The sequence below is a fragment of the Podospora bellae-mahoneyi genome, chromosome 3, assembly GCF_035222275.1.
Source record: "Podospora bellae-mahoneyi strain CBS 112042 chromosome 3, whole genome shotgun sequence".
NCBI lineage: Eukaryota > Fungi > Ascomycota > Sordariomycetes > Sordariales > Podosporaceae > Podospora > Podospora bellae-mahoneyi.
The window spans coordinates 71,347-96,600 of record NC_085882.1 but is presented as its reverse complement, the minus strand read 5'-3'; the positions used below and the strand labels follow the sequence as shown (position 1 = coordinate 96,600).

Sequence of the window (25,254 nt, the reverse complement as noted above, 5' to 3'; positions counted from 1 at the left end):
CTTCCTTACCTGCATACGGCTGCCCTCCCCCCAACCAACATATCTTCCAACAGCCATGACAAAATCACGCAGATGGCGAACCAACGTACATTCGGAATAATTATTCCTCGCTCCATATTTTTGGTGTCGAGGCCAGCACTACATACTCAACACAGTTACTGCTACATGTAATACTCGCTCAGGGCTTGCCATGCCAACTGGCTACGCTGTCAACAAGAGATGCACCAAAAACGGACTGCATGTAACCCATCATGCCCCCCGCCCCCCCTTCCCTCCGTCTGTTACTTCATTCCTCCTTTGAACTGCAGCGCCTTGAAGTAGTTCTCGGCTCCAACGTCGACACGGTCAGCGGGGTCAGCGGCGAGAGGATCCTATTTCTTGCCCTTCTTCTTGCTGGGGACCACACGGAAGCCAGGCACCGCCGCCTCCTCCTTTGCAGCCTGCGCACTGCTGCTGCCCTTCTTGGCCACTTCGCTCCAGCCGTTGTTGCTGACCATCTTGGCATCGCTGGGCATCGACGCCGCCGTCGAGTCCTTTTCGATGATGCCCTTGTCCGCCAGCTTCTTGCGGCGCACAAACTCCATGGCAAAGTCCTTGCCGTTCAGAGTGTACTCGCAACTGTACACAACGTCTGAGATAATATCGGGCTGATCAAGCGGCATTTCCAACAAAGTATTAGTGAGGCCGTCGGCTACACACGCATTCAATTAGCAACGTGAACATCAGAAAAGACACAAGAAGTCAAGACTTACCCTCCTTGATAGCACCACGCGTCAGCTCACGGCGGACCCAGTTCTTGAACTCGTCAAGGGCAAGGTTTCTGGCATCTTTGAGCGATGTCTGGGCAGGCTTGGGTGTGGCCTTGGGCGCAACCGGCGTGGCCGAGGGCTTGATGCCGGTGGTGCTAGCAGACCGGTTCTGAGCAGCAGGACCCGTAGGAACCTTGACCTTGCCGCCAGCCCCCACAGTAGACCATCCCCCTCCAGTCATGGCTTGTGTTGCGGGGCCAGCGGGCGCAATACCAGCGGGCGACGACGTCTTGCTGGCAAGATCGGCATAACGCTTGCCAAGAGCGGCACCGGCAGCAGCGCTGGCCTGGCGATCAGCCTCCTTGGCCTTCTGCTTGCGCAGCTCCTCCTCACGCTGAATGTCGGCCAGAGTCTTCTTGGAGGGAGTGCTGGCAGACACGGGAGTCTTGACGACCGTGGGCTGCTTCCAGGGGCTGCCACTGGCCGCGCTGACTGGCGAGCCGGTACCCCAGGTACTAGTGGCAGGAAGACCGATACTGGCAGCAGCAGCCGCCTTCTCACGCGCCAGAAGAGCTGCCGTCTCTTGCTCGAGTGCCGCGCGTCTAGCGGCGGCTGCGGCCTCCTCCTTCTTGGCAGCCTTCTTGGCCTCGGCCTCTTGAATTTCCTTCAGACTTGGGCCCTTGTGAGCCTCAGCACCAGGCTGAGGAGCCCAGGGAGCGGTAGGGGGAGGGGCAAGAGGGGCACCCTCAGAAGACGTGTCAGGTGTTCCAGAGGCGGACCGGTCGCCATACTGACTAGGGAGGTTGGAAGCAGGACGCTGCGCCGTGGGAGCAGGCAGAGGGGCGTTTTGCGGGGGGGGGAAGGGCATGGGAAGGCCAGAAGCAGAAGGCTTCTGCGCCGACTTGGCGTTATCGGCCTGCGTCTTACGCACCTTCTCGGTCAGAGATAGTTCAGACTGGGCTGGGGCAGCAGCCTTCCTGGCGACAGCGGGCTCGGGGGCTGCGACCAGAGTCTCGGGAGCAGCAGGAGCGGGCACGGGAGCTGAAATGGGAGCGGGGGCAGAATCAGCCGGCGCTGGCTCTTCTTGCTTGACAACCTCGTCGATGACCTTGCGGGCCTGGGCAGTGGCAGTCGCGGCCGCCTCTTCAGCATCACGCTCAGAGCGGAGATCTTGAAACTGGAGGAGCCTGTCCTTGAAGCCCTCGGAGTCTTGCTGAAGCTGGTCGACACGAGGCAGTTGGCTCTGGAGGCCACCATCGGCAGCATTGGCACCCCCTGACTGCGAGGGGAAAGCGGCCGGCAGTGACCCGGTGGCCTGCATGTTGGCGAGCATCTGGCGCTCACTGAGGTTCAGATCCGCAGGAAAAAGGTCGGCAGAAGGTCCAATGGGGGGCTGCGCAGGACCGGGGGCGATGCCAGCACCCGAATCAAAAAAAGGGGCGCCCGGAACAATGGGACCAATGGGAGGCTGAGGAGGCATGGTGATGGGAGACGTCATGCTGCCAAAGCTGGGCTGACTCTGCAGGCTGTGGATGCTGGAGTGGTGCTGGAGCGTGCTGGGCACAGAGGTTTGGAGGGGATGGCGGGAAAACTGAGCCAGCTCTCGCGCTCTGGCATGATACATTTGTTCCTCCTGCTTACGGCGTTCAAGGTCATTCTGCTGAGCAGCGGTAAGGGTGCGGCCGAAGGAAGGGAAGGCGTTCTGAAGAGGCGGGACAGGATCAGACACTCCAGGACCGTAGCCCCCAGCGGGAGGAGCAGGGCCATGAGGGATACCCATTTGCGGCACGAGGAAAGGCTCCCGGGAGTTTCCGATGCGCCGGATAAGCTGACCAAGAGGCTCAAAGTCACGGTCCTCCAGCCGTTTGACCCGAAGGTCAGGCGTGAAGAAGTTCGCCTTGTACCAGTCATTCATCTCGAGACCACTGAAGGGCCCTTGAACTACTTGCTGGGGATCGAGATAAACCCAGCGCATCCTGTCCGGCATGACCATGGTTCTGACCGAGCCCGGGTCTCCTCCAGCCTGGCCAGAGACGAAGGAAGGACCGCCGGTTGTGGGGAATGACTGGCCCGGGGCGGTGCTCGTGAGACCCTGCTGGTCTTGATCGGGGGCGGAGAAAGGAGAACGGGTCTGGTCAGGAGTCGAATACATATCCTCAAAGGCAGCCCGGTTGCCCCGGACAGGACTAGTGGCTTCACGGGGCAAACCAATGGCACCACGGCCAATAGCACCCAGAGGATTGGCTTGACGAAGATCAGGGATAGAATCAGCGAGCCCGTCTTGGTCGTGAGGGTGGATTTGAGCCTGCATGGCCGTCGGGAAAAGAGACTCGAGCTTTCCACGGGCAAGTCTCGAGGTAGTGGGCACGCCGAAGACGCTGTTGAGACCGCCCAGGCCAGGGGACGGGAGATCGGTAATGGGCCCGAAAATGCCAGGTCCGAACGGGTTAAAAGATCGATCACGATCGGGAGTGCCAACAGAGGGTGCAGAAGGCCAACCGCCCAGATGGTTCACAGCGGGGAAGCCCTTGGCACCGACACTAGAGGTCTGGCTCCGATCGCTGCCGTCAAAGGGGCCAGTAGCCCCGAAAGAACGAGGAAGCGTGCTGTAGCCAGAATGGTTGTCAGGGGCTGGGCCAGGCTGGTTGTTGCGGAGAACATCGTGGTGCTGACGGTCGTGATGGTCGTCTTGCTGCTCCTCGCGGCCGTCCACCGCAGTGGGGCTGCGGAAAGGGTTCGTGTCCGAGGGACTGTTTGGGCCATGTCCATCGCCGCGGTCACCAAGACGCAGATTGGCCATGCCAAAGTCGCCGGCGCTTCCCTTCACAGGGGTGTCGAAAACACTGTTGCCGCGCAGCGGCTGGGCCGAGGCCAGAGGCGGACTGTTATCCTGAGCCCCGCCCAAAGCTGCACTGCCAGATGCACCATCGTCCCGGTTAGTAAACGGGTCTGTATCAGTCCGCTGGCGAGGACGCCAACTGGCGGCATCACTTGCTTTGGGCGCTGCGCTCTCAGTCGAGTCCTTCGGGATCAGGTGCGCAAGACGACTCCCGCCCGAAGATGGGAAGCGCTTCTCGGCAGTGGTGGGCGTGGGAATGGCAAAGTTGCCAAATGCCCCACCACCGATTCCAGAACTCGAGGTGGGCGTGCCTGGGCCCCAGAGAGAACTAGCACTGCCAAAGCCAGTTGGACCGCCAGTGTTGGCACGCAGTGCAAAAGGTTGATTCTTGGCCGGAGCCTCGCGTAAATTGTGGTCTTCTTCTGGCTCATCCGTCATCTCTTTGACCTCGGCCGTGTTGCGACGGGGAAACCACTCATCCCGGGAGAAGCGAGAGGCTGTCGGCGAGGCCACAGACGCAGATGGAAACGGGTTCGTGTCAGCCGTCTCCCTACGCCTGGTCACAGGGCGGGAGGTCGACGGGGAGGCGAGAGGGTAATTCGAGGCGCTCACAGACGTCTTGCGACCGTTGATGCCCCCGCCTTGAGGGGTGCTCCCCTCTTGGGGCTGTTTCGGCTGAGGTGGCTTCATGGTCGAGTTCACATCAGTCGAAAACATGAGGCGCTCCTCCTCGGTCATGTCCTCTAAACCGATGGGCTTGACACTGCCATCTGCGTCCCAACACACGCTGGGATCCTGTGGGGCATGGCCCGAGTCGCCACTTTTGCCCCATGGACGAGCAGAGGGATGGCTACCGTTCAAATGGCCCGGGTTCCAATTCGGCTCCAAAATACTGGAGACATCCATCTTGGCGGGTTCAATACTATTGAAGATGTCGAGCAGCTCCTCCCTGGTGTATTTCGCGGCCCCCTCCCCAAAGCCTGGCTGGCTGTTTGGATACGAAGAAGGCGTGTCGGAAACGGAAGACTGCATGAGATCGGCGGGGTTGGACGAGGGGTTTTGGTTGAAGGGAGTGGTGGAGGGTCGGCGGAAAGTCCTAGTCCCATTCGAGCGCGGCCTGGCACCCCATATTAGCCTCGAGGCACGAGGGTGATGTCACGTAGCATGTATGTATTCTGATCATCTTACCATTCACCGCTCCCGCCAGTACGTCCCGCGTCGACTCGTCCGTTTCCTCTGGAATCTCGGGTTTGGCCGGCGGCGGCAGAGGCGAAGCTGGAAGACAGGCCTGTAGGCATGATGTCTGATGTCGTCGGAGAACTGGATGGCCAAGGGGTGGTGGTTGTTTGAGGGATTGACAGGGTTGGTGATCGAGAGTCGAGAGTCGAGAGTCGACAAGGAGGCTACAGAATAAAATAATCGTAGTTGCTGGAGCTATCAGTGGCAATGCTGCAGGTGGGGAGCGAGAGAGGGTGTAATGTGTGCGGTCGTCAGAAGTTGGTGACAGCGGAGATCGAATCAAGTCGAGTCGAAAGCTTTCCCGATTTTGCAAAGTTTCGAGTGGTCGTGGAAACTTAGAATGCCGAGCTAGGCCCACTTTGGCCTGAGCCCGTGACCAGACCCGTGACCTCTGCCATACAAAACTGTGGAACGGCACAGTTTAGACTCCAGCCATTTGCCCTACATGGCGCTCCTACGCGCACTGCCTAGCACTGTGCGCGTTTCAACAATGCATTTTGGGCTGTTCGTTTTGTTCATTTTTCTTTCTTCTCGTACGTGCAGACAACAATGACGTGTTTGTTACCGACAATTACTCCCCCACCTCCCTCACCTCCCTCACCTGATAGTCCAACATCTCATTCGAAGCACACGAGTTCTCGTCTACCATCTTGCTCGACGTCTCTATCCCTGCCACCGGCACACGGTACTCCAACTGGGTCCCTGGGAATGGCAGATATTCTGGGAGCAGCCCGAGCTGTCGAAGAACCGTTCCCTGGTCCCAACCAATGTGTTCGTGGTAGAGCTTATCGCCGCGAATGTTGACAATGCTGGTCATGGGCACACTCAGCTTCCTCCCGGTAGGGGGAATTCCAGGGATCCTTTCGGTCTCATCGTCAGCCTCTTTTCACCTTATGCTTGTCTTGCTTCGGCCACTATTCAACTTACAGCCAGTCAATGGTTCTGGTGTGAGTGCACTGAAACAGAAACTCGTCCACCACCCGGTCAATGCCCACGGTGCGGCTCACCAGCTCGAGTTTGGCGTCGTCGGGGTTGCTGAAGATGAAGTGGTCCCGGTAAAACCTCGTCAGGGCTGCTCGCCCGATGCCACCCGTCAAGGTGGGCACATGGTTCACATAGGGCTCATCCACCATAGTCTTCATTGTTTCCTCCACACTGCGGTCTTCAAACTCGAACCGCGTGTGTTCGTCCCATATAGCTTCCAGGTCAAAGTATGGGCCCTTCGTTTTGGGCTTGAGAAATGACAAGCAGCGAGTGTGGGAGACGGAGACGGCGCTCGCCAAAAATGATGCATGAGTTGGCAGAGCAAAGTGGTGGTCTTTGGCAGACGGGTAGGTGTAGATGGTCACCCCCGGAACATGACTGCTGGGACGAGTGTTCCCAGCCAGGTGGGCAAGAACCGGGACGTGCGATGCTTCGCTTGGTGACCAGCCATAAAAGATGACTGCCTTGATCTGAGGAAATTCCTTGACAGCATCGAGGAGATGCCTGGAGATGTGCTCGTGGTGAAATGCTACGATGCCATAGTCAGTCTTGTTCCAGACGACAAATGAGCCTCTCTGTGACCGCTTGGCCATGACCTACCAATCAAGCCAATTTCTTCGCCCTGACATTCTGGCGTCGCCCTCAGTTTATCAACAGCCTCGGTGAGCTGGTTCTTGAGCTCAAGCACTCTGTCGACGCGATCGTGTTGCTCCCTCTGGACCAGACCTACCCCCACCTCGGCCACCGCATATCCCTCTTCTGCCCATTTCTTGGTCGGGTGCGGATCCAGTGTTTGGCTAACGCGGTCGTCGTGCACCTCATAGTCGTCGCCAGAGACAATGATGAGGCCAGGCCCAGTTCCCCGCCGAGAAAGCGGGGTATGTATCCTGACGCACGGATAGCTTGTGTGGTCGTAGCTCACCATGATGGCTGACATGTGCTGATTTTTGGAGGTGAGATGACACAGTTACAGTGAACAGACTCTGCTTCTATTGCGCCCGCAAACTCGGCCTCATCCAGAAGGTCGGGTATCGATTTCTCAGTGAGCGATGCAACACAGCTCCATCGGCAATGAAACCCGGCTACGGCTCAACGGCAGGGTCGGCAGGGTTGACGCCCCTCCTCTTCGGTCACTTCCTTTTCGGTCTCTTTTAGCGAGTGCGCCGTTTGAGCCTCCACTTCTCCGCTGCCTCAACTGCCGCGCCGGCAATCTGGGGTAGTGTCTGTGAACAAAAACCAAAAAAAAAACAAGAAAATAACAAGGATGGATACATTGACGCTGTCGGTATTAATTACAACAGGTGGTTAGGCATCGTTCTGCCAATCTACTTCCGGGCAGCTGGGCCTTGCTCTGCCTCAACGTCCAGCTTCGCGGTACTGCTGCCGTCGTAGCTGTCCAGGTCCATGTACGCATCGCCGTCCAGCTTCTTGCCATTGACGCTCACCATCCGAAACACAGCCCCCCGATCACACCTGAAATCGGCACCCTCCTCTTCCCCGTTCAGCTTCCCCCCTTTGCTGCCCGCAGTCATCTTGCCCAGACTCCTACTCCCGGCTCGGTTGTGGGAATATCCCGCCGCCGTCGAGCCCCCGTTCTTCCAGAACTTGACCAGCGACTTCAACCATGGCACGCAACCGCAAATAACTCCCAAATGCACCTCGACGGCCGTCCAGATCCAGAGGTGAAACCCCTCCCAAGTCACGTCGTATGTCCTTTCCACCACATGCCAGATCCAGTACAGTCGCAAAATGGCCCCAATGACAACCACGCCCCCGAACGAGAATAGGACGATGAGCGCGATGCGTTGCGAGAGCGGGAGACGGGCCTTGTACAAGGTCGGCAGTGGCAAAATCCAGACCAAGAAATCGGACAACACGGTCAGGGACGCCTGGGTTATGAGCGGCGGGCCCTCGGGGATGCAGTCTGACTTGCTGAAGATGATGTTCCAGTAGGAAGATGTTGGCCGGCATTGGGTGAAGAGGACGACGATGAATGCCGAGTTGAACAGGGCGACAAACGCAATAGTGCCCTCTGTTGTGGTCATGTCAGCACCATATCAACGACCAACGTACTACCAGAACGGCAAGAGAACAACGCACGAGTGAGCTTTCGGAACCACGACCCTAGGGGCGCAAGACGGAGGTAGCTGATCAGGATAGACACCTTGGCAAAGCTGGTCGCGAAGACAAATAGAGCCTGCACGGCCATGGACACCTTGCGGTTGGATACGATGGTCTCATACTTGAGATCCCAGATATGAAGGCTCCAGCCGTACAGGGAGGACGCCAGAATGACGCACACTGTTACTCCCGTTCCGCACAGCTAGGTATCAGTCAGGTCAGAAAATGGTCACATCCTGCCAAAGCTACTCCGAGAATAGGGGCATATAAAACATACAGCGGCGGCCACCATGAACCAATCGTCGGATTCGACCTTGCCCATGATGCTGATACGGACGTAGAAACGGAGGAGTAGAACGATGAGGGCGATTGGAAGCATGATGAGCTGAATGATCAGAAGAGCCGGACCTCTCGTCTCAGGATTCTCATAATTGGCTGGAGGCCAGCTGGCTCTGACCTCGGGTGGTGGTAGTCTCATGGCGCCTGGCTTGTCGTCCCTTGCCTGCCCCAATCGTAGTAATCCCCGAATCCAGTTTCTTTAGCGTGGACCTCTTTCTTTCCCCGACCTTGCGGTCGAGAAGAATGCGAGATTCGCGCCGGTGATCTCCCTGCCCGGTTGGTGTTGATGTACCTATGTATGTACAAAGTCGATGGGGATGTGAAGGACAGAAAACCGGGACAAGACGGGACGGCCTGTGGCTGCAGGTGATTGTCGCCTACAAGGCTGAATAAAGGAATATCAAAAGAAGGAAACGGGAACCAGAAAGCCCAGAGGAGAGGAACCGTTTGGTAAAGGATTCCGGAGAAGGCTGGCCCTCATATATACCGCGTCCATATTTGGCACTCGTTCGCTGGGCGTTGCACTCATGCGGGCACACAGACAATCTTCCTCACACTAATTCCCCCCACCGCCCCCTTGTGCTTTTCACCATTTATCGACGTGACAGTCAGATCCTCCAGAAAAGGTAACGGAGAAAAAAATCACCAACACTAGCGGGATGCCAACCGATGTCACCTTCGACACGACGGCTTGGCCCCCCTTCGCCAGTCGACGACCAGCTTGAAAATCGCCCCGAATGCTGCAGCCAGGTGAGCTAACCAGTTTTGTGTCGGTCGTTCTCTCGCTTGTTGAGAGACGTTGGGATAACAACAGGGTGATCCCCGGCTTCGCTTTGCCCCCCAACTGCGGGAGCCTCTGTTGCTGGCTGTAGAGCTAAGGGCCCAGCATCGGCTTCTTCATCTCTCAGGATGCGACAGACCCGCCGATTGCCAATGCTCGAGGGCGCTCCGGGAGTGAAGAAAACCGGGGACCCTCCCAAATGCCTCACCTCACCAGGCGGCTGGTACCCTCACACTGCGTAGAAAATGTCACGGTGGCTAACGGTACCCCTGAACCCATCCGTGGCTGTCAATCTCAAACATACACCCAAGCCAGCTTCCCCTTCGAGTACCGGGACATTGATGAGCCTATCGCTGCAGCTTACAACTCGCTACCTAACACCGGCTATGAACTCGTAAGCTAGCGTTTCTTGGATATCATTCAGAAAAGATACGCACGGCCTTGCCCGTCATGGCGCGTCTCGTCACTCACAATCGATTGATCACGCTTTCTTTTTCCTGACCCGAGAGGCCCCGCTTTCTTAAATCTTTTGAACGATTTTGACAGATTCCACGGCTCCATGCGGATCGTGGAGAAGAAGACTAGAGACGGAGAGAGAGGCGGAAAGAGGAGTTTCTTCTCCGAGAATCCACGGCATCCTCAACCATCTCCAGCGTTACTGCGGCTCCACCTACGCCAGGCAGGCTCCATTCCCGCTAACGGACAATAGATAGATAACATGGCCGCCCGGGCTCAAGACTATGAGCAGACACCAAACCTCATCAGGGAGATAAGGATCGAGGGTGTGAAACTAATTGGCTCACACAGGCAGTACAGGCAGTTGTATATGTATGGACCACCTGGTGGACAATTCCCTGGGCAACCTGTTGCCAATGCTCTGGAAACTGATATGGAAGCAATATGCGTGGCGTGTATTTGACGGGAACTAGCGCGATGCGGCACACACTTGCAGCCCGAGAGGGCCAAAAACAACCAAAAAAAAAGGAAAGAAAAAAAGAAAGAAAACGGGATAGACCAAGAACTCAAGAAGCTCGGATTCGGCAACGTCCTCGCTTCGAAGTTCATCACATCCTTTTGGGTTTGTTATTGCAATACATATCAAGTCCAACTTGCCTGTCAATATCTTTCCATTAGTAGATCGGAATATCCGGGCCATGCTGCCCAAAGGATCCACGCTCGAACGCCGCCGGGGGCTGGTTCAGCTCGGTGTCTGGGCGTCAAAATGCACGTGGGATTCAGGGGGGGGCCGGCGGGGTCATTGAGGTGGTCCACCTGCAACTTGGAAAGGAAAACGCGGGGGTAAAGCCAGGCCGAGATCCCGTCTGTTCATCGGTTTGGGCCGGGCAAGGTGCAAGATTGGCCCATATTGTATTATCAAGTCACTGACACCTCAATTATGAGGAAGAATTTTACCATCAACTGAGCTGGATCGTCTACCCCCCTCCCCCAAAAAACGTCTGCATCAACTGCCAAGCTGTCATGTGCAAAGACTATAGCACACCCTCGATAACTTACCCCTCAGTCGATGGCCCTGACAAGGCTAATTTGATACGTGAAGCACGGAATGTCAAAGCACATGCAGCTCATGATACACATCCACCTACGTGCATACGTACCAAACAAGACAAAGCAACATGCCCATTGTTTCGCAGATCCTCGCGTTTTTTTTCTATGGTCTCTCCGACAGGGTATCCAAAAGCCCAGTGTTTGAGCGAATTTTGAAGTGCAACTCTAAGCTTGAGAAGCGACCATCACAATCCTCCCCTCGAGCTTGGGTTTAATCGCCCGTGTCCAGCTAACCTCACCCTCGCTGTCCTTGAGCCCCTCCACGCAGTCCTTGCCATCATCAACACCCGCAATACGGCACCACTTCCTAAAGAACTTGCGCATCACCCTCAGCTCCCTGTCAGTGTCTCTGACTTCGGTCCGGTGTACGTCCTCATCCGGTGACTCTTCGTCGGACGAGTCGTCTTCTGCGTGACCAACCAAGGGGCTGACGCTTGATCTCCTTTCTCGGAGTTTGGCAGGTGTGAAATAGTCCCATCCCTTGTGCGAGTTGTTGGTGGTGTCGCCGTGTTTTCTCCTGTCTCCTGGCTGGCGGGTCTCGGTTGGTGACGCTGGCAAAGTGGGACAGCTGGAGGAAGTCTCCTGTACCACCTTGTCCCTATTTTGATGTCCTGTTAGTTTTCTGACGGGCTCTGCGCGTCTGAGTAAAGGGGGAAACAAACCAATGTCTTGCCAATGATGGACCCCATCTGGCCCACTTGTTCATGACGGTCAGCGCCATAAAATACTGCCTCAGCATCGCTGAGATCAAGATGCCGTTCTCTTCCGAAACAACCTCCTCGCAATCACCACCCTCGGATTGGATCAGCAAGGCTTTGTACCCATCCTTTCCTCTGGCCATATACCCTCTAGTAGCCATGACATAGACCCTCTCCTTATCCAGCGGCTGACCGCCAATCTCCACCCACAACACCCTCTCCCCCACCGGCAGCGAAGGGTCAAACCTAAACTTGATATTCGACACCTGCGGAAACCTCCCCTCCAGCGCCGGGTACAAACTCACCCCGTTCTCCAGCGCGTCCCAGATATTCCTCCCCGCCGCCTTGATCACCACCACCGGATCCTCAAACGGGAAACAATCCGTCACATCCTTCACCCTAACCGGGCCCGGCGCGTAGATTTGATCCCCCCTTATCGTCCCCGCCGCCATCAGCGCACAGTCCGCCCCGTAATGCCCCCTCATGATATCACAAACCCAATTCCCAATGTTCGACTCTCTCGTCCTCACAGTCGTAAACCGCGCATCCAACGGCTCCGCCGTCCACCCAATCGGCTTCTCCAGACTCTTCTTAAGCTTCGCCGTCAAGCCCTCGACCAGCTTCTCCGTCTCCTGATCCTTCTTGATCGCTCGTACAATGTCCCTCCGAACAATATCCACGTCCCACTTCTTGGTCGTCCCTTCCAGGTCCTGATTCCGCCTCAGCTCGATATAACTCAGCTGTTTAAAATCCGCCCCTGATCTCAGCACATGGGTCCCGTTGATGTAACTATGCGCATAAAAGTGGTCGTGCCCGCCCAGAATAAGATCAATCATGCCCCCTCCCAGATTCCTCGCAAGCTTGTTGTCGTTTGGCTCTCTTTGATGAGTGAGCGCGATAATCACGTCAGCGCCTTGCTCCTTCAGCTCCGGCACCAGCTCCTGCGCCACCTCACTGGCCGACCGGTAAACGATATCAGGCGGAAGGGAGTTGATCGTGTCCAACCACTCCCTTTCCCCGAGACCGATCAGCCCAATCTTGATCCCGTTTGACGTGGTGATCATGTGGGTCTTCTTCGCGTTACCCAGTGGGACCCCTTCGCCCAACGCAGGATCAAGGACGTTGGCGAGGAGCCAGGGGAAGCGGCACTTGGAAGATAGATAGCGAAACTGCCTGACCCCAAAATCTAGGTCGTGGTTTCCCACGCAGGTGGCGAGGGTGCCGATGTTGTTCAGGATGGGGACCATGTGGGAGCCTTTGGTGATGGAGGATTCAAGGGAGGGGTTGAAGACGTCCCCCGAGAACAAGGGGACAAGGTCGGGGAGGTTGTTGTTGGGCTGGGGCGGGGAGCGGTATTCTTTTACTACTGTCATGAAGCGGGAGACGCCTCCGGCGGGTTCGGCCGAGGAGGAGTCGAGGTGGTAGACATCGTTGTAGTGGAGGATGCGGACGTCGGGGGGGTCGTTGACCGTGTCACGGCCCGAGGCAAAGGTGACGGTTGGTTCGGCGGTGGGGGTGTGAGATGCACTCATTTTGCTGGTGATTGGCCAAGATCAGATGAGTATGCCTTGACTGATGGGTGGTAAGAATGCTTCAGTACAGTACAGAGGGCGATTATGTCAGAGTGGTAAAAGCAAAGCTCATGGGGAGGATGTTAAAGGGAAACGGAATTCCCCGGTGTGGTGTGCTGTGTGCCCGAACAGACACACTCTGCAGCGTGCGGTGAGTGATCGGAAACGGATGGCGGGGTCGTTGATTGGAGTAAGCAGAACACAAAATCGCACAAGCCATGTCAAGAGACGACCCAGTAGTTTACACACATGCTGAGGATGAACTGGTGATCAGATCAGCTCAGATCAGATCCCCACATCCCCAGGTACACGCGGTCAACACTGTCAATGGATAGGCGCGCCCTTGGGTGGGTGGTACCTAATCGATTATCCAATTGACCCCACCACAGAACTTGTTATAGTGCGGGGCATTATTGACTCGATGGTCTTCCACAAGACACAGAAGCTCAGCGTATGTACAATATGTCTCCAGATCCAATTGTTCGTCACGCTAGACGCGAGGGTATGTTTCCCACTGATTGCAGCTGTTCCAACCCGGAATACACCGTCACACAAGCTTGGTATTGACTGGCACAACACAGATGTTCCCGCCATCCTCGAGCTGATCCGTGAACTCGCCGACTATGAACACGAGCTCAGCAGCGTCGAAGCCACCGAGGAAAAACTACTATGTACCATCGCCTTTGCCCCCTCCTCGTCCACATCTACCGTTCCTGCTGCCGACGAAACCGAGTCGACATCCTCAAACAAGCCAGCCCGCTGCCTGATCCTCCTGAGCCCCCAAGGCATCCCCGCTGGTATCGCGCTGTATTTCTACAACTATAGCACCTGGCGCGCCCGCCCCGGAATCTACCTCGAAGATCTCTACGTCAAGCAGAGCGAGCGCAAAAAGGGGTACGGCAAGAGACTGCTAGTCGAGTTGGCCAAGGAAGTCGTGGCCTCAAAGGGAGGGCGGCTGGAGTGGAGTGTGCTCAAGTGGAACGAACCCTCCATCAAGTTCTACGAAAGCATTGGCGCCAAAATGATGAGCGAGTGGGTTGGCATGCGTGTTGACGGCGAGGGGTTGAATAAGTTGGCAGCACTTTTGGACTAAGAGAGCCTTATCGTGCCGATTTCCGTCCCCTCTTTTTTGGGCCCTTGGTTTTGTTGCTGAGCGATGCGTCGACTGGCAGGGACTCAAAAAATTCCATCCCAGAGGTTGTTGCTATTGGAGCCTGGAAAGGTGCCCTCGCCCAAGTGACACGATAGCCACCCCTTTCTGGGTCCCGCGTCCCCTTTGCAGTGAGGAGCCATATCGACTTGACGAGACGTTTCCAGAATTTGGCTGTGTATATGTGACGGTCCACTGGCTGGGTGTTCCCGTGTGGCGTGTTCTCATCCAAAGCCCCGCTGAGCAACCTTTGCTTCTTATTTTGTGCAACATCAACCAGGCCAACCGGCCTCGTAGCGTAGAGCTGCCATTTCCACTCGCCTGCTTGCGCGTCGGCATCTCCTGCCAAACTCTTCGTGGCAGACCTCCGAGAGGGTACATACCATCCGGCCTCTTCAAATCTCCCTTCGGCCACCAGAGCAAGCCTGTCCCATTCGGATTCCGGCAACGGAGGAAGTACTCGGTCGGCCAGGCTGGCATATAGCTTCCTGACCTTCGTTCTCGCCACCTTTTCCGGGAACGGATTGCCGTACACATTCTCCTTTGGGATATCCTTGTCTGGCGAGACGGCGTGCTTGGGAAGCAGGGGCCCTCTGGGAGAGGATGGAAGACTTGTTTTTGCCTGGACCTTGGCAAATGCAAGAAGGGCCTCGGTATCCCACCCATCCAGCCAGTCTGGGTCCCTATCAAAGCTCCACGCTCGGGTACCGCTCACTTGTGCTTCCAGTTCCTCGGTGGTAGCTGGGGGCGGGCGTCGTACCAGATTGCTAAAGAGGTCCCGACGTCGACTGCCAGTGCGGCCAAAAGCTTTGAGCAGAATCTTTTGCATCCGGTTCATATCTCCGGCATTGGCAGCGCGCAAGACTCGGAGCTCATGATGGGCATCCTTGAGCTTCTTTCGAAGGCGGTCATTGTCAACGTGGCCCTTCTGATATCGACGGAAGCGGTCCTTGATCTGGTGATCGACATGTGGACGGGCCAGCGAAGGCAGGTATGACGATTCGCGGAGGAGCTGTCGATAGAGGCCAAGAGTGGTCGTTGGAGGGGGTAATTGAAGTGGTCGGGACATGTTGCGGAGAATCAAATCACCCAGGCTCCCGTGCCATGGCTGGCTGATGAAGCAGGCAGTGGGTGCTTCCACTGCTGTGCATAGGAGAAGAGTTGGGAAGAGGTGCCGTCGAAAAGAATGATGGTCTCCAGTGGGAGCTTGGACCACCTGGAATCGAGGCTCAACGGGTGCACGGTTAAAAAAAAAAGCAAGAAAAACACAACCTGCAAGGTTAAAGGATAAAGAAAGAAAAGAAAAAAAGAGGATGGTCTGTGCGGCTGGCGCGTGAAGTGTGCGGCGCCAAGACGTGGCCCCACCTCGCTTCCGAGTAATTGAAGGGCACGCGACGAGAACAGAGGGCGCGCAGCAGGACAAGGCGCGAAAGAACACGAAAATCACACGTCTTAATGGTTAGGAACTCTATCCGTATCTTTGCTCCATACTTTGCTCCATACTCTGCTTCAACTACTTGAACCAACTGCTTGGTCTGTCGCTATATTGTACGACCTCTCCTCGACGGCCCACCACCGCTCGCAACAGACGGCCGTTTTCTCTCCTCCCTCTGCCCTCCTCCCACTGCCCTTCCCCCCCTCTCTCGAGAATATCGACGACAACCACCACGACATCACAATTAAGCATATCCTTAATCACCCCCCATACATACATAATATCTTTACCGTATCGTATTCTTCCCCGGATGGCCTGCTGAATGGCCTCGGCAACCGTCGCAACCTCTGTCGCTGCCACCTCCCATCGCCCGTCCTTCTCTGGGCCCGCCTCCACCGCTCTGATACCCACTCCCACCCCTCCACCTCCCCAGACTGCTGCCACTATGCAATTGTCACAACAGATGACCGCCTCGCAGCAGTCTCACCAGTACCCCCAGCCCTCTTCCCAGCAGCCCTTCTCCATGAGCCAACCTTCCTCCCAGACTCTCAACTTGCAGTCTTCCTATCGCCAGTACACCGACCCAGCACCACAGCCCGCTGAGCATGTTATGCCCATATACTCGGTTAGTCTTGGTTCCTGAACTCCCTTTCTGGTGTGTGGACAGCTACTAACTCTTTCCAGGCTCTCTACTCGGGTGTTGGTGTCTACGAAACCGAAGCCAATGGCATCACCGTCATGCGCCGCCAGAGTGATGGCTGGCTCAATGCGACACAGATCCTAAAGGTGGCAGGGGTGGAAAAGGGACGCCGGACAAAAATCTTGGAAAAGGAGATCCAGACGGGCGAGCATGAAAAGGTTCAGGGTGGCTACGGGAAATACCAGGGCACATGGATCCCTTTTGAACGCGGCCTCGAGGTTTGCCGTCAGTATGGCGTCCACGAGGTGCTCCATGCACTTCTCACCCACAAGCGGGGCCAAGATGGAGGAAGCGCCCCCGATGTCGACACGCCAACAAAAGAACAGGCCATGGCTGCCCAGCGGAAGCGTCTGTACAACGCAAGCTCTCAGGAGAGCCGCGGAGGTGGTGTTCAACAGGGTGGCACATTCTTCAAGAGCATTTCGTCGACCGCATCTCATGCTATCAATGCTATTAGCAAAGCCAGGTTCGAGTCGCCCGCTCCCAGAAATCGCAACCCTCCGTCTCGCGCTCCCAGCTTCCAACGCCAGCCGTCCATGCAAGATGCTGGTGACTTCCCACCAAACTCCCAGCACAGTTTTGTGTCCAACTATGGGGCCCCCGAATCCGCCTTTGGTTCTCAAGAGACACAGCCGGTGGTCAACGAGACGGTCGAGCCTGCGCGCAAGAGGCAAAGAATTCTCACACCCGCTCACAGCTTTGGAGGGCTCACCCCGACATATCCAAGTATGAACCCCTACGCCGAGAACTTTCCCGGGTCACCCACCGAGCCGAACGAGTCGTTCATCTATTCCCGGAACGAGCCGGAGTATGCTCCTGGTCCGCTGCGTCCGCTGCCATACGAAACAGCTCCCGAGGCCGAGGCGAAACGCAGCATGCTGATGCAGCTGTTCCTCAACACGGCCGGCCCTGACGAAAACCAAAAGAACATCCTCCGCAACATGATCCCGCAAGAACTTGACGGTCCCATTGATGCTCAGAGCAACACAGCCCTCATCTGGGCTGCCACTCTTGCCCGGATGCCGCTCTTGAGAGCCCTCGTGGAGGCGGGATCTAGTCCATTCCGTGTGAACGCATCCGGAGAAACGGCCCTGATGAGGGCTTGTAATGCCACCAATTCCATGGAACACGGGTGCTTCCCAGATCTTCTGGACATCCTGGGCGGTACCCTGGATGTGAGAGATGACAAAGGCAGGACGGTGCTGCATCACATTGCCCTCGTCAGTGCGGTACAGGGTAGGAATGTATGCACCCGGTACTATCTTGAGAGCTTACTTGAGTGGGTGGTCCGCCAAGGGAGCAATCCAAGCAGTCAGAGCCAGACTTATGGAAGCAACGGGCTTGCCTCGTCAAGAATGAACATTGGTCGGTTCATGGGAGAGATTGTCAACGCACAAGACAACCGAGGTGACACGGCCCTGAACGTGGCAGCACGTGTGGGCAACCGAAGCATCATCTCACAACTCATCGAGGTTGGCGCAGACCCTGAAATCGCCAATACCGCCGGTTTACGTCCCTTGGATTTTGGCATTGGGCTGGCAGATGGACACTCTGCCAGTGGCGAGACCGGGGAGAGAAACGCTCCTCAGGGGTCGAGACAGAAGAGCAGGGAGAATAGCGATGAGGTTGTCAACTGTGGGTTCATTTCCTTGCCTCGTCATGCGACATCTTTACTGACTCGAACCTCAGCCATCTCTCATCTTATCAACGAGTCAACCTCTCAGTTCCAGGGCGAACTCAAGAAGAAGCAAGACGCTATCGACGCGCTTCACGGATCTTTGCGCACAACCTCGGCCCAGGTTGGCGAGGCTCGCCGCAACCTAGAAGCTCTTCAAGAGAAGCTTACTGCCCAGCAGCTCGCCCGTCAAAAAGCCTCCAACCTTGCGCTGGCCTGTGAGGAGGAGGAAATGGGACTTCGCCAACTCGTACAGCAACACCGTGTCTCCGTCGACAATCTTGGGCCTGAGCAGGACTGGGCCGCCGAACTCAGGGCGGTTCTCACCGAAGCAAAGCAGCAAGCAGCCGACGACACCGGAGTGGACGGCCACCTCGCCGCCGACGCGGACAAGCCACATCCCGCTGCTCGTCTCCCTAGTGCCGCCGTGTTGCGTGCCAGAATCAGGGCGGTTCACGCCAGAGGGGAGCAGACACGACACATGGTTGGTAGACTGAAAGCGCGGAGCAAGCAGCGAGAGCTGCAGTACCGAAAACTTGTCTCACTCTGCACACGCCGGCCAGAGGCAGAAGTCGACCGGCTGCTCGAAACTTTGACGAAAGCCGTCGAGTCGGAGAAGGGCGAGCTTGAACTTGGAAGAGTCAGGAGATTTCTTGGCGGGGTTGAGGGTGTCGTTGCTTGAATATTTCTACACGTTGTTATTGGGAAGTGGTGTTCTCTTGCTTGCATTAGGATTGGCGTTGAGGGAGGATACTTGGCCTTGTCCATTGTCACACATACTGTCATCGGAGTCTTGGATGACTGTCCCTATGGACAATTATTCTGTGTTCTTTCGGTTGGTCTTGTCGAACGGCCTGTTATTCAGGTCGAGTCTCTTTCTCTATCATTATACCACACTTCTTACCACCATTCACTATACCACACACACCAAGCATGGCGCCTTTGGCTTGCAAAGTTGATATTCGATAGAAGCTTTGGGGAACCGAGGGAATCAGATGTTTGGCCGTTATATATTTACCAAGTATTGAACATGATACATGTACCTACCCATATGCATGCTGCCGTACCCAAAATTTGATGCATCGAGGCTAGGTTTTGCCTGAATGATCTTTTCATCGGCGCTTCGCGCGCTGTCAGTGCAGCAACAGCAAGCCGACGACTCGCTGACAACGTTTCTGGTTCAACACGAGTTCAGCCGTACATGCACCCCAACGTTCGCAAGACTTTACGGGTATCTGAGTCGACCGGTTGCACTCGTTGCAAGCCAATCAGTGCTGTGTGTCATGCGCTTCCTGAGAATGTGCTATGAGTGGGGGGTTTAGGCAAGTGTGCCTTTACAACGGCGCCGGAGGATGTTAAGAGGCCTGAGGAGGGGGTGGTGTACAGATGAAACAGATGTTTGTTGGATCTGACTTGATGCCTTCTTCACAGACGGCTATTTTTCATTTGAGCCAAGGTACCTATCAAACTTCACATTTCATACATCTCGAGCTTGGAATGAGCCTCCCTATACTCCCGCTCAATACCCTCAACATGCTTACTCGACCGGGGCCTGATCTCGCAGGGAAACGGCAACGGGCTAGAGTTGAACCCGTCCGAAAAGGCAAATCTTTTCACTCATCAGTTCCTTTCTTGCAGACCTCTGATGGGGGTAAGGGAACACTCACATGTCAACGTCGATCTCTTTGCCGGTCTTTTCATCCTTCGCAGGCTTCACATCAAACCCCCACAGTATCCTTGCAATGTTGATACTGACGGAGGCCTGGCCGAGGTGCATCCCCGGACAAATTCTCCTACCCCACCCAAACGCGCTGTGGCCGGTTGTGCCGGGGTAGGCTGCTATCCTCTCCTTGTCCAAGAAACGCTCTGGGAGAAAAGTGTGGGGATCAGGGAAGTCCTTTTCATTGAGGTGGACTGTTATTGTTAGTATGAGCTCTGTTTGAAAGACTTCAGCAGAGAAGGGATACGTACTACTCCACAAAGGCGCGATGATGGTGCTCCCCTTCGGGATGTACATCCCCTTGTACCAATCATCTGCTGTGGTGGCGTGTGGGGTGCCACCCAAAACAGCGATGGGTCTCCAACGGAGGGTTTCGGAAACGATGGCGTTGATATAGGGGAGATTCGGCAGGTCGTCAAACGTGGGCATTCTGTCTCGGCCAACAACATCATCGAGCTCAGCTTGGGCTTTTGGGATGAAAGAATGCCCGAATTTGACACAAGCAAGCATGAATGACGCCAAGGATCCTGCGGACTGTTGTTTGTTTTGTTTGGTTAGTCCTAAGGGGAAAAAGGGGGCTGGTTCAGAGGTAACAACATACCGTCTCCACGCCAGCTCCAAAAGGTGTTCCTGCCGTATACGCCACCTCCAGGTCGGTCATTCCCAGTCCTTTTTGTTCATCCAATAAGTGCTTGGCGAAACAGTCCGGCAATCTTCCCTCGGTCATTCGAGACTTGACATCGTTCATCAACGAGGTGTACATCTGAACGTCCTTTTCCCTTTGTTCCAACACCATTCTCTTCCAAGGGGCAAGAACGGCGGGGACGTACTTCAGAGCAGGATAACGCTCGACTGCATATTTACCTGGAATACTGTCATGCGATCAGCTAACTGAACCTGTTCGTAGGTGGGATAGGGGAAAATTACTTCACCAAAGTCAACCTCTCCATCGCCAACCTGTTCATCTCAACCACCTCGTCCTTCCTCACGTCCGTCACCCTCCTCCCGTACGTCACCATGACAACCACACTGGCCGCATACCGCTCCATCCACTCCCTAAATCCTTCAGGTTTGTCGAGCAGCTCTTTCATCAAGACTTTGCTCTCCAGGCTCTGAATCCACCTGTACTTTTCTGACTGTCTCGCCATGAACCCGCTATGAAGCAGCTTCCTCCATCTTCTCCAGAAATCATTGTACCCAGCCATCAGCCCTCGCAAGTTGTTGGAGAGCAGCTCCTGGCCCATGATGAACCGTGGGCGGCTGGAGTAGATGCTCCCTTTGCGCTCGAGGAGGTCCCATGCTGCTTGAGCTGAACCTAGAAGGATGGTGGGCGTGGGGCCGAGTTGGAGGTAGACTACGTCGCCGTATTGTTGGTGGAGTTCTCGGAACCAGAGCCAGGGTTTGGAGATGCCTGTTTTGAGGGTTGGTGGTGAAGGAGGGAGTGAGGAGCGGTGGCGGGAGAGGTGATAGTTTTGTTTCAACTAGTTGAGTTAGCAGGATGAAACCATGTGCAAGCGGAACAGGTGCTGAAACTCACACGTGGATAGTTGAGGATGAGATATGTGATTCCTAACCCCAGGGCTACTGTAATGAAGAATGTTGACAGCATCTTGAGATAGTCAAAGGTACATCTCTCCTCACCAGCCATTTCGAAAAAAAAAAAAAAATCTTGACAACAAAAGAGTGTTGGGCCCACGACTCGAGACGTTTCATGTCGTAATAAGCAGCTGAACGCACCGCAATTGGATGCCATTCCCCCTCATTCCGACACTGCACATCTCGGAGATCGGATGTGTATACCGACGGCGAAATCAGAGCTTCCACGGTCGTCAAATGCCGGGTAAATGAATCCATTTCCCCAGCGTGAGCTTGCCCGCATTCTTGGCGGCAAGCTTGAGTGGTGACCAATTGGGGTTTTTTTTCCTCCATGAAGCTACTCCGCACGCCGGGAACCGGGTCATGCCACTCTCACTTGTCTAAAGGATGTCATTTTCAGCCGTCTTATCATCCATTTCCCATAAACACCATGTACCTGGCAGCTATCTGTGAATTTCCAAATCTTCATAATTAGATCGTAACCTTGACCACCTGTCCTCCGGTCAGATTTCCGGCTACAGCACCTCCTGTTCCAACATAAATGTGACCCCCGTCAAGGCCCAGGGCAACGGACGTGGGTGTTCTCAATGTGATGCCCGTATTTCCAGTTGCAACACCCCCAGACCCGAGAACAACCGTCTGCGAAGTGGTCCCGTTGTTGTATCGCTTCACCTTGAGCAACGACCGATCCTGCCAGGCAATATAACCATCCGCATCCCCATCCACCACCAAATCATCCAGCGAGTTCGTAAACCCAACAGGATCATCGCTCGTCGCCGTCATCAACACCTCCACACTCCCGACTTTATGGCCCAAACTGTTGACCTTGAACCGTCCGTAAACCCCCCTCGCACTATTGGTGAAATACACCCATCTCTGCCCGCCGTGCCGCTTGAGAAACAGCCCGTTCACCCCCGTGATCCCCAGAGACCCGCTCACGTTTGCCGGGTCCCCAAACAGCAACGGGTCCGCAAAAGCGACGCTGCTCGTCCGGGTGACGGTGTCGACCCTCAAGATCCTCCCGCCCCGGGAGTCGGCGCTGAGAACGACGTTCCCCACCGCCACGAGCCCGTTCGCACTAATGACCCCGGGAACGGGGATTGTATCCACCACCGTCGCGCTCGACGCCTTCCACCCCAGCGACACGACGTACACGTTGACCGTGTTGTTCAAAAACTCAAAGTTGTCCCCGAGGATTCCAGCGGTGACGGCGTAGCGGTTTGCGCCGGATAACTTGGCGATGCCGGTCTGGGAGGTGGAGTTGGGGAGGGTGGTCACCACCGAGACGGAGGAGGTGACAGGGTTGAGGATGTGGAGCGGTGAGTTGGTGTCTGGGCCGAAGTGGACAAAGGAGGTGAGGAGGAGGCGGGCGTCAGGGAGGACGAGGATGTTCTCGATGAAGATCGGGTTGGTGGGGGGGAAGGAGAAAATTTCTGTGGCGATGTGGGAGAGGCCACGGAAACTTCCTCTCCCGGCGGCGGCGGAAAGGGGGAGGAGGGCGAAGAGAAATCGTGACAGCTTCATTTCTCCTCCTTCTGCTGTGGCCGAGAGGGTGAGAGTGAGGATGAGCTATCTGGAAGCCAGGTGTAAGCCGCAACGCTGTTATATACCCCAAGTTGAAGGCATCATCAGTACCATCCGTGAGGCTGTTGACAGGGGCTGGGGGGAGGGTCCGCTGTAACCCCTCCCCAGAAAATGCAAACCAACGTCCCACCTCCCTAGCCTAGAGTAAGATGGTGCGGGCTCGGCTTTGGCATGGCAGACGTGCCGAAACCGCTTCCAGAACTGCAGAAGAAGCGGGAAACGTGCAGTGAATCCCACGGTGAGGGGGTAGTCTTCGGTACGTCTTCTTGGGAAGGGTTTAGTGGGCGTTGAACTAGAGCTGCTGCCAAGGCAATAGGCACTTTGTAGTGTACCCTTGGTTGGCTGCTGGAGCCACAAATCACCCGGGGTGCCGAAAAAAAAGCAAAAGAGACGGAAAGGGGGTTAGTTAGACGTAAAAATAGAGTCAGATAACAGTGATTAACATGATTATGAAAACATGTGAAGCCTTCTTGTGATGAGAACTATCACAGGACCACCTCGATGCAAGTCCTTTTCAAACCCTGAAATATCATATTCCAAGCCCTCTTGATTCGATCAACCTGCGTACCTATCCCAGCTTCGTACCAACATGAAAGCCACATGATGCCCAGGTATACACTGTGAGCATCATCTGGCCTCTGGACGCCCACCCTTCCCATGCGCCAACCCTTGAGTCGGTCTGTTGTTGCCCACCACTGTGACCGACGTATCATCTTCCCCCTCATCCTCAGCCTCAGACCTGTCATCCTTTGCCACCCCAAGAACAACAAACTTGTAAGCGCTCCTAAACAAACAATACAACCAAAAGATATTCAACGACTGTAACAAAGCCAACAGACTAAATGTGATGACGTTCGCCAGTGGGGACTTGTACTGTTTAGCCTCCCAATCCATCACATACGGCCCAACAGTGCTGAACTCCCCCCCAGGCAGCATCGAGTACAAGATCCGCAAGTTGATGTAGTGCCGCAAGTAAATCCACATGACGATACACAGCCCAAACGACCAGCCCTGCGCCTTGCTCTCCACGTAATTTAGCGATTTTAATAGCGAAAGGAAAAAGTCGCTGATGTCGTGAGTAATGTAGACCGCGATACCCATATACGCAAAATGAAACCGGTAACTCAACGCCGCAAGCGCTACCGTGACGACGTGGTGTCCGATGAGCTGGTTGAAATCCTTGCGGCGAGCTTCCAAGCCCAACACCATCACCACGACCTGCTGCATCCAGAAGGCGGCCTGGAGGAGGTAATAACACTTGAACCCTGCCTCGTGGGTGCGGTGCGGGAAACCCTCGTACATTCCGTGCGTGTTAAAGTACCAGACTGGGGTGCGATGCATGAGATACATCCCCCAGGGTCCGATGATGGCGATGTACAGGGCTGTGTACATGTTTTCGGCGAAGCGCGCTCGTTTGGCGCGTGAGAGTATGCCACATTTGAGGGCGGGAGGGTTGAAGATCTCTTGCAGGCAGAACTCGCGTGTAAAGGTAAGGAAAACGGTGTAGAATATGACAAATGCGATGTCACGGGGGCCTTTGCCGTACTGCGCCGGAGTGAAGCCATCTCCCAGCTTATAGGATGGAAAGATGAATGGATAAACTGGACTTGGCTCAGTCGGGTTGATGGCGTAGACTAGCAAAATTGCAGCTGTGAGGATCAAGGGTACAACCCACGTGCGGCGGAATGAGGTGATCAGTGGTTCTTTTCTTATCTTGACATGACGTTTGGCGTCAGGCGTACTGGGAGCCATCTTCGATATAGAGTGTGCTTTTGATGATGAGAGTGAGAGCACCGAGGTTGCCATGGTCAACCACAGACATGACGAGAAGAGGATGGGAAGCAAGAGAGAATGAATGAGGCCTTGAATTTAAATGTGGGTATGTAAACAGTCAGTCAGGGTCCGTACCAATGATGTGGCTTAAACGGATGCATGTTGGGCCAAAAGAGCCCCAACAGCATCCCCTCAAGTGGAAGACTAACCATCAAAATGATCTAGATTACAGGGGTGATATTGGATGGCTGCCATCGATGTTTTTGCCTGCTTTGCCTCTCGCCAGGCGTTCAGGGGGCGTGCCAAAAAGCAATGTAATCATGAACTCTGTACAATGTTGGATGGTGTACGCTATTTATGTGAGGATCTACCTCATCTGATCTTCTCGGGTACATGTGCCTCCCCTTCAGAGCCCGGACTGCATCCTTGCACCCAGTTCTATCACATCCCACACTGCAACATCACGATCATCACCCTGAGACTTGTGAGAGTCATCCAAAACAGGAAAGCTTGACATGGCTGGCAATTTTCCAATATTTTGCGTGGCAACAATGCCACCCAGGGTAACTGAATACACCCCAAGTAAAAACACAATGCCAGCCCCTGAAATACCGCACAAGAGCGACCATTTTCTGGTCGAACTTTAGCTTGGTGGAAGGCGCCACAATGAGTTGAGGACAGAGCGATAGGAGTATGGTTCAGCTCAGTCAAGAAGATACGATTTGGATCTGGCG

At 55.3% G+C, this 25,254-nt stretch overlaps 10 protein-coding genes across 10 annotated transcripts; 2 read left to right on the top strand and 8 right to left on the bottom strand.

Moving 5' to 3' along the window:
- Positions 1-65: 65 nt before the first annotated feature.
- Positions 66-4,886, bottom strand: SMY2 (kinesin-like protein; the record flags this gene model as incomplete). Its single annotated transcript, XM_062877189.1, has 3 exons — positions 66-691; positions 753-4,705; positions 4,777-4,886. The coding sequence occupies 3 exons, from the start codon at positions 4,884-4,886 to the stop codon at positions 372-374; spliced, it is 4,383 nt and encodes a 1,460-aa protein (XP_062732908.1). The 3' UTR covers positions 66-371.
- Positions 4,887-5,398: 512 nt separating this feature from the next.
- Positions 5,399-6,748, bottom strand: QC761_300300 (uncharacterized protein; the record flags this gene model as incomplete). The annotated part of the gene is made up of 3 exons (XM_062877188.1): positions 5,399-5,687; positions 5,755-6,340; positions 6,412-6,748. The coding sequence occupies 3 exons, from the start codon at positions 6,746-6,748 to the stop codon at positions 5,399-5,401; spliced, it is 1,212 nt and encodes a 403-aa protein (XP_062732907.1).
- A 388-nt stretch (positions 6,749-7,136) lies between these two features.
- QC761_300290 (uncharacterized protein) lies at positions 7,137-8,410 on the bottom strand (the record flags this gene model as incomplete). Its single annotated transcript, XM_062877187.1, has 3 exons — positions 7,137-7,843; positions 7,912-8,134; positions 8,210-8,410. The coding sequence occupies 3 exons, from the start codon at positions 8,408-8,410 to the stop codon at positions 7,137-7,139; spliced, it is 1,131 nt and encodes a 376-aa protein (XP_062732906.1).
- A 2,373-nt stretch (positions 8,411-10,783) lies between these two features.
- QC761_300280 (uncharacterized protein) lies at positions 10,784-12,848 on the bottom strand (the record flags this gene model as incomplete). The annotated part of the gene is made up of 2 exons (XM_062877186.1): positions 10,784-11,216; positions 11,281-12,848. The coding sequence occupies 2 exons, from the start codon at positions 12,846-12,848 to the stop codon at positions 10,784-10,786; spliced, it is 2,001 nt and encodes a 666-aa protein (XP_062732905.1).
- Positions 12,849-13,340: 492 nt separating this feature from the next.
- Positions 13,341-13,980, top strand: ats1 (Peroxygenase 1; the record flags this gene model as incomplete). The annotated part of the gene is made up of 2 exons (XM_062877185.1): positions 13,341-13,389; positions 13,469-13,980. The coding sequence occupies 2 exons, from the start codon at positions 13,341-13,343 to the stop codon at positions 13,978-13,980; spliced, it is 561 nt and encodes a 186-aa protein (XP_062732904.1).
- Positions 13,981-13,987: 7 nt separating this feature from the next.
- On the bottom strand, positions 13,988-15,106 carry QC761_300260 (uncharacterized protein; the record flags this gene model as incomplete). Its single annotated transcript, XM_062877184.1, has 1 exon — positions 13,988-15,106. The coding sequence occupies one exon, from the start codon at positions 15,104-15,106 to the stop codon at positions 13,988-13,990; it is 1,119 nt and encodes a 372-aa protein (XP_062732903.1).
- Positions 15,107-15,480: 374 nt separating this feature from the next.
- Positions 15,481-18,936, top strand: SWI6 (transcriptional regulator swi6). Its single transcript, XM_062877183.1, has 3 exons — positions 15,481-16,097; positions 16,157-17,807; positions 17,862-18,936. Exons 1-3 carry the CDS (start codon positions 15,795-15,797, stop codon positions 18,527-18,529), a joined length of 2,622 nt encoding a protein of 873 aa, XP_062732902.1. The 5' UTR covers positions 15,481-15,794; the 3' UTR covers positions 18,530-18,936.
- Positions 18,937-19,238: 302 nt separating this feature from the next.
- Positions 19,239-21,386, bottom strand: QC761_300240 (uncharacterized protein). Its single transcript, XM_062877182.1, has 6 exons — positions 21,105-21,386; positions 20,495-21,048; positions 20,169-20,439; positions 19,819-20,101; positions 19,515-19,761; positions 19,239-19,456 (listed from the first exon to the last, which is right to left on the bottom strand). Exons 1-6 carry the CDS (start codon positions 21,318-21,320, stop codon positions 19,318-19,320), a joined length of 1,710 nt encoding a protein of 569 aa, XP_062732901.1. The 5' UTR covers positions 21,321-21,386; the 3' UTR covers positions 19,239-19,317.
- Positions 21,387-21,634: 248 nt separating this feature from the next.
- On the bottom strand, positions 21,635-22,687 carry QC761_300235 (uncharacterized protein; the record flags this gene model as incomplete). Its single annotated transcript, XM_062877181.1, has 1 exon — positions 21,635-22,687. One exon carries the CDS (start codon positions 22,685-22,687, stop codon positions 21,635-21,637), a length of 1,053 nt encoding a protein of 350 aa, XP_062732900.1.
- Positions 22,688-23,374: 687 nt separating this feature from the next.
- On the bottom strand, positions 23,375-24,499 carry LAG1_1 (sphingosine N-acyltransferase lag1; the record flags this gene model as incomplete). The annotated part of the gene is made up of 1 exon (XM_062872422.1): positions 23,375-24,499. One exon carries the CDS (start codon positions 24,497-24,499, stop codon positions 23,375-23,377), a length of 1,125 nt encoding a protein of 374 aa, XP_062732899.1.
- Positions 24,500-25,254: the final 755 nt, after the last annotated feature.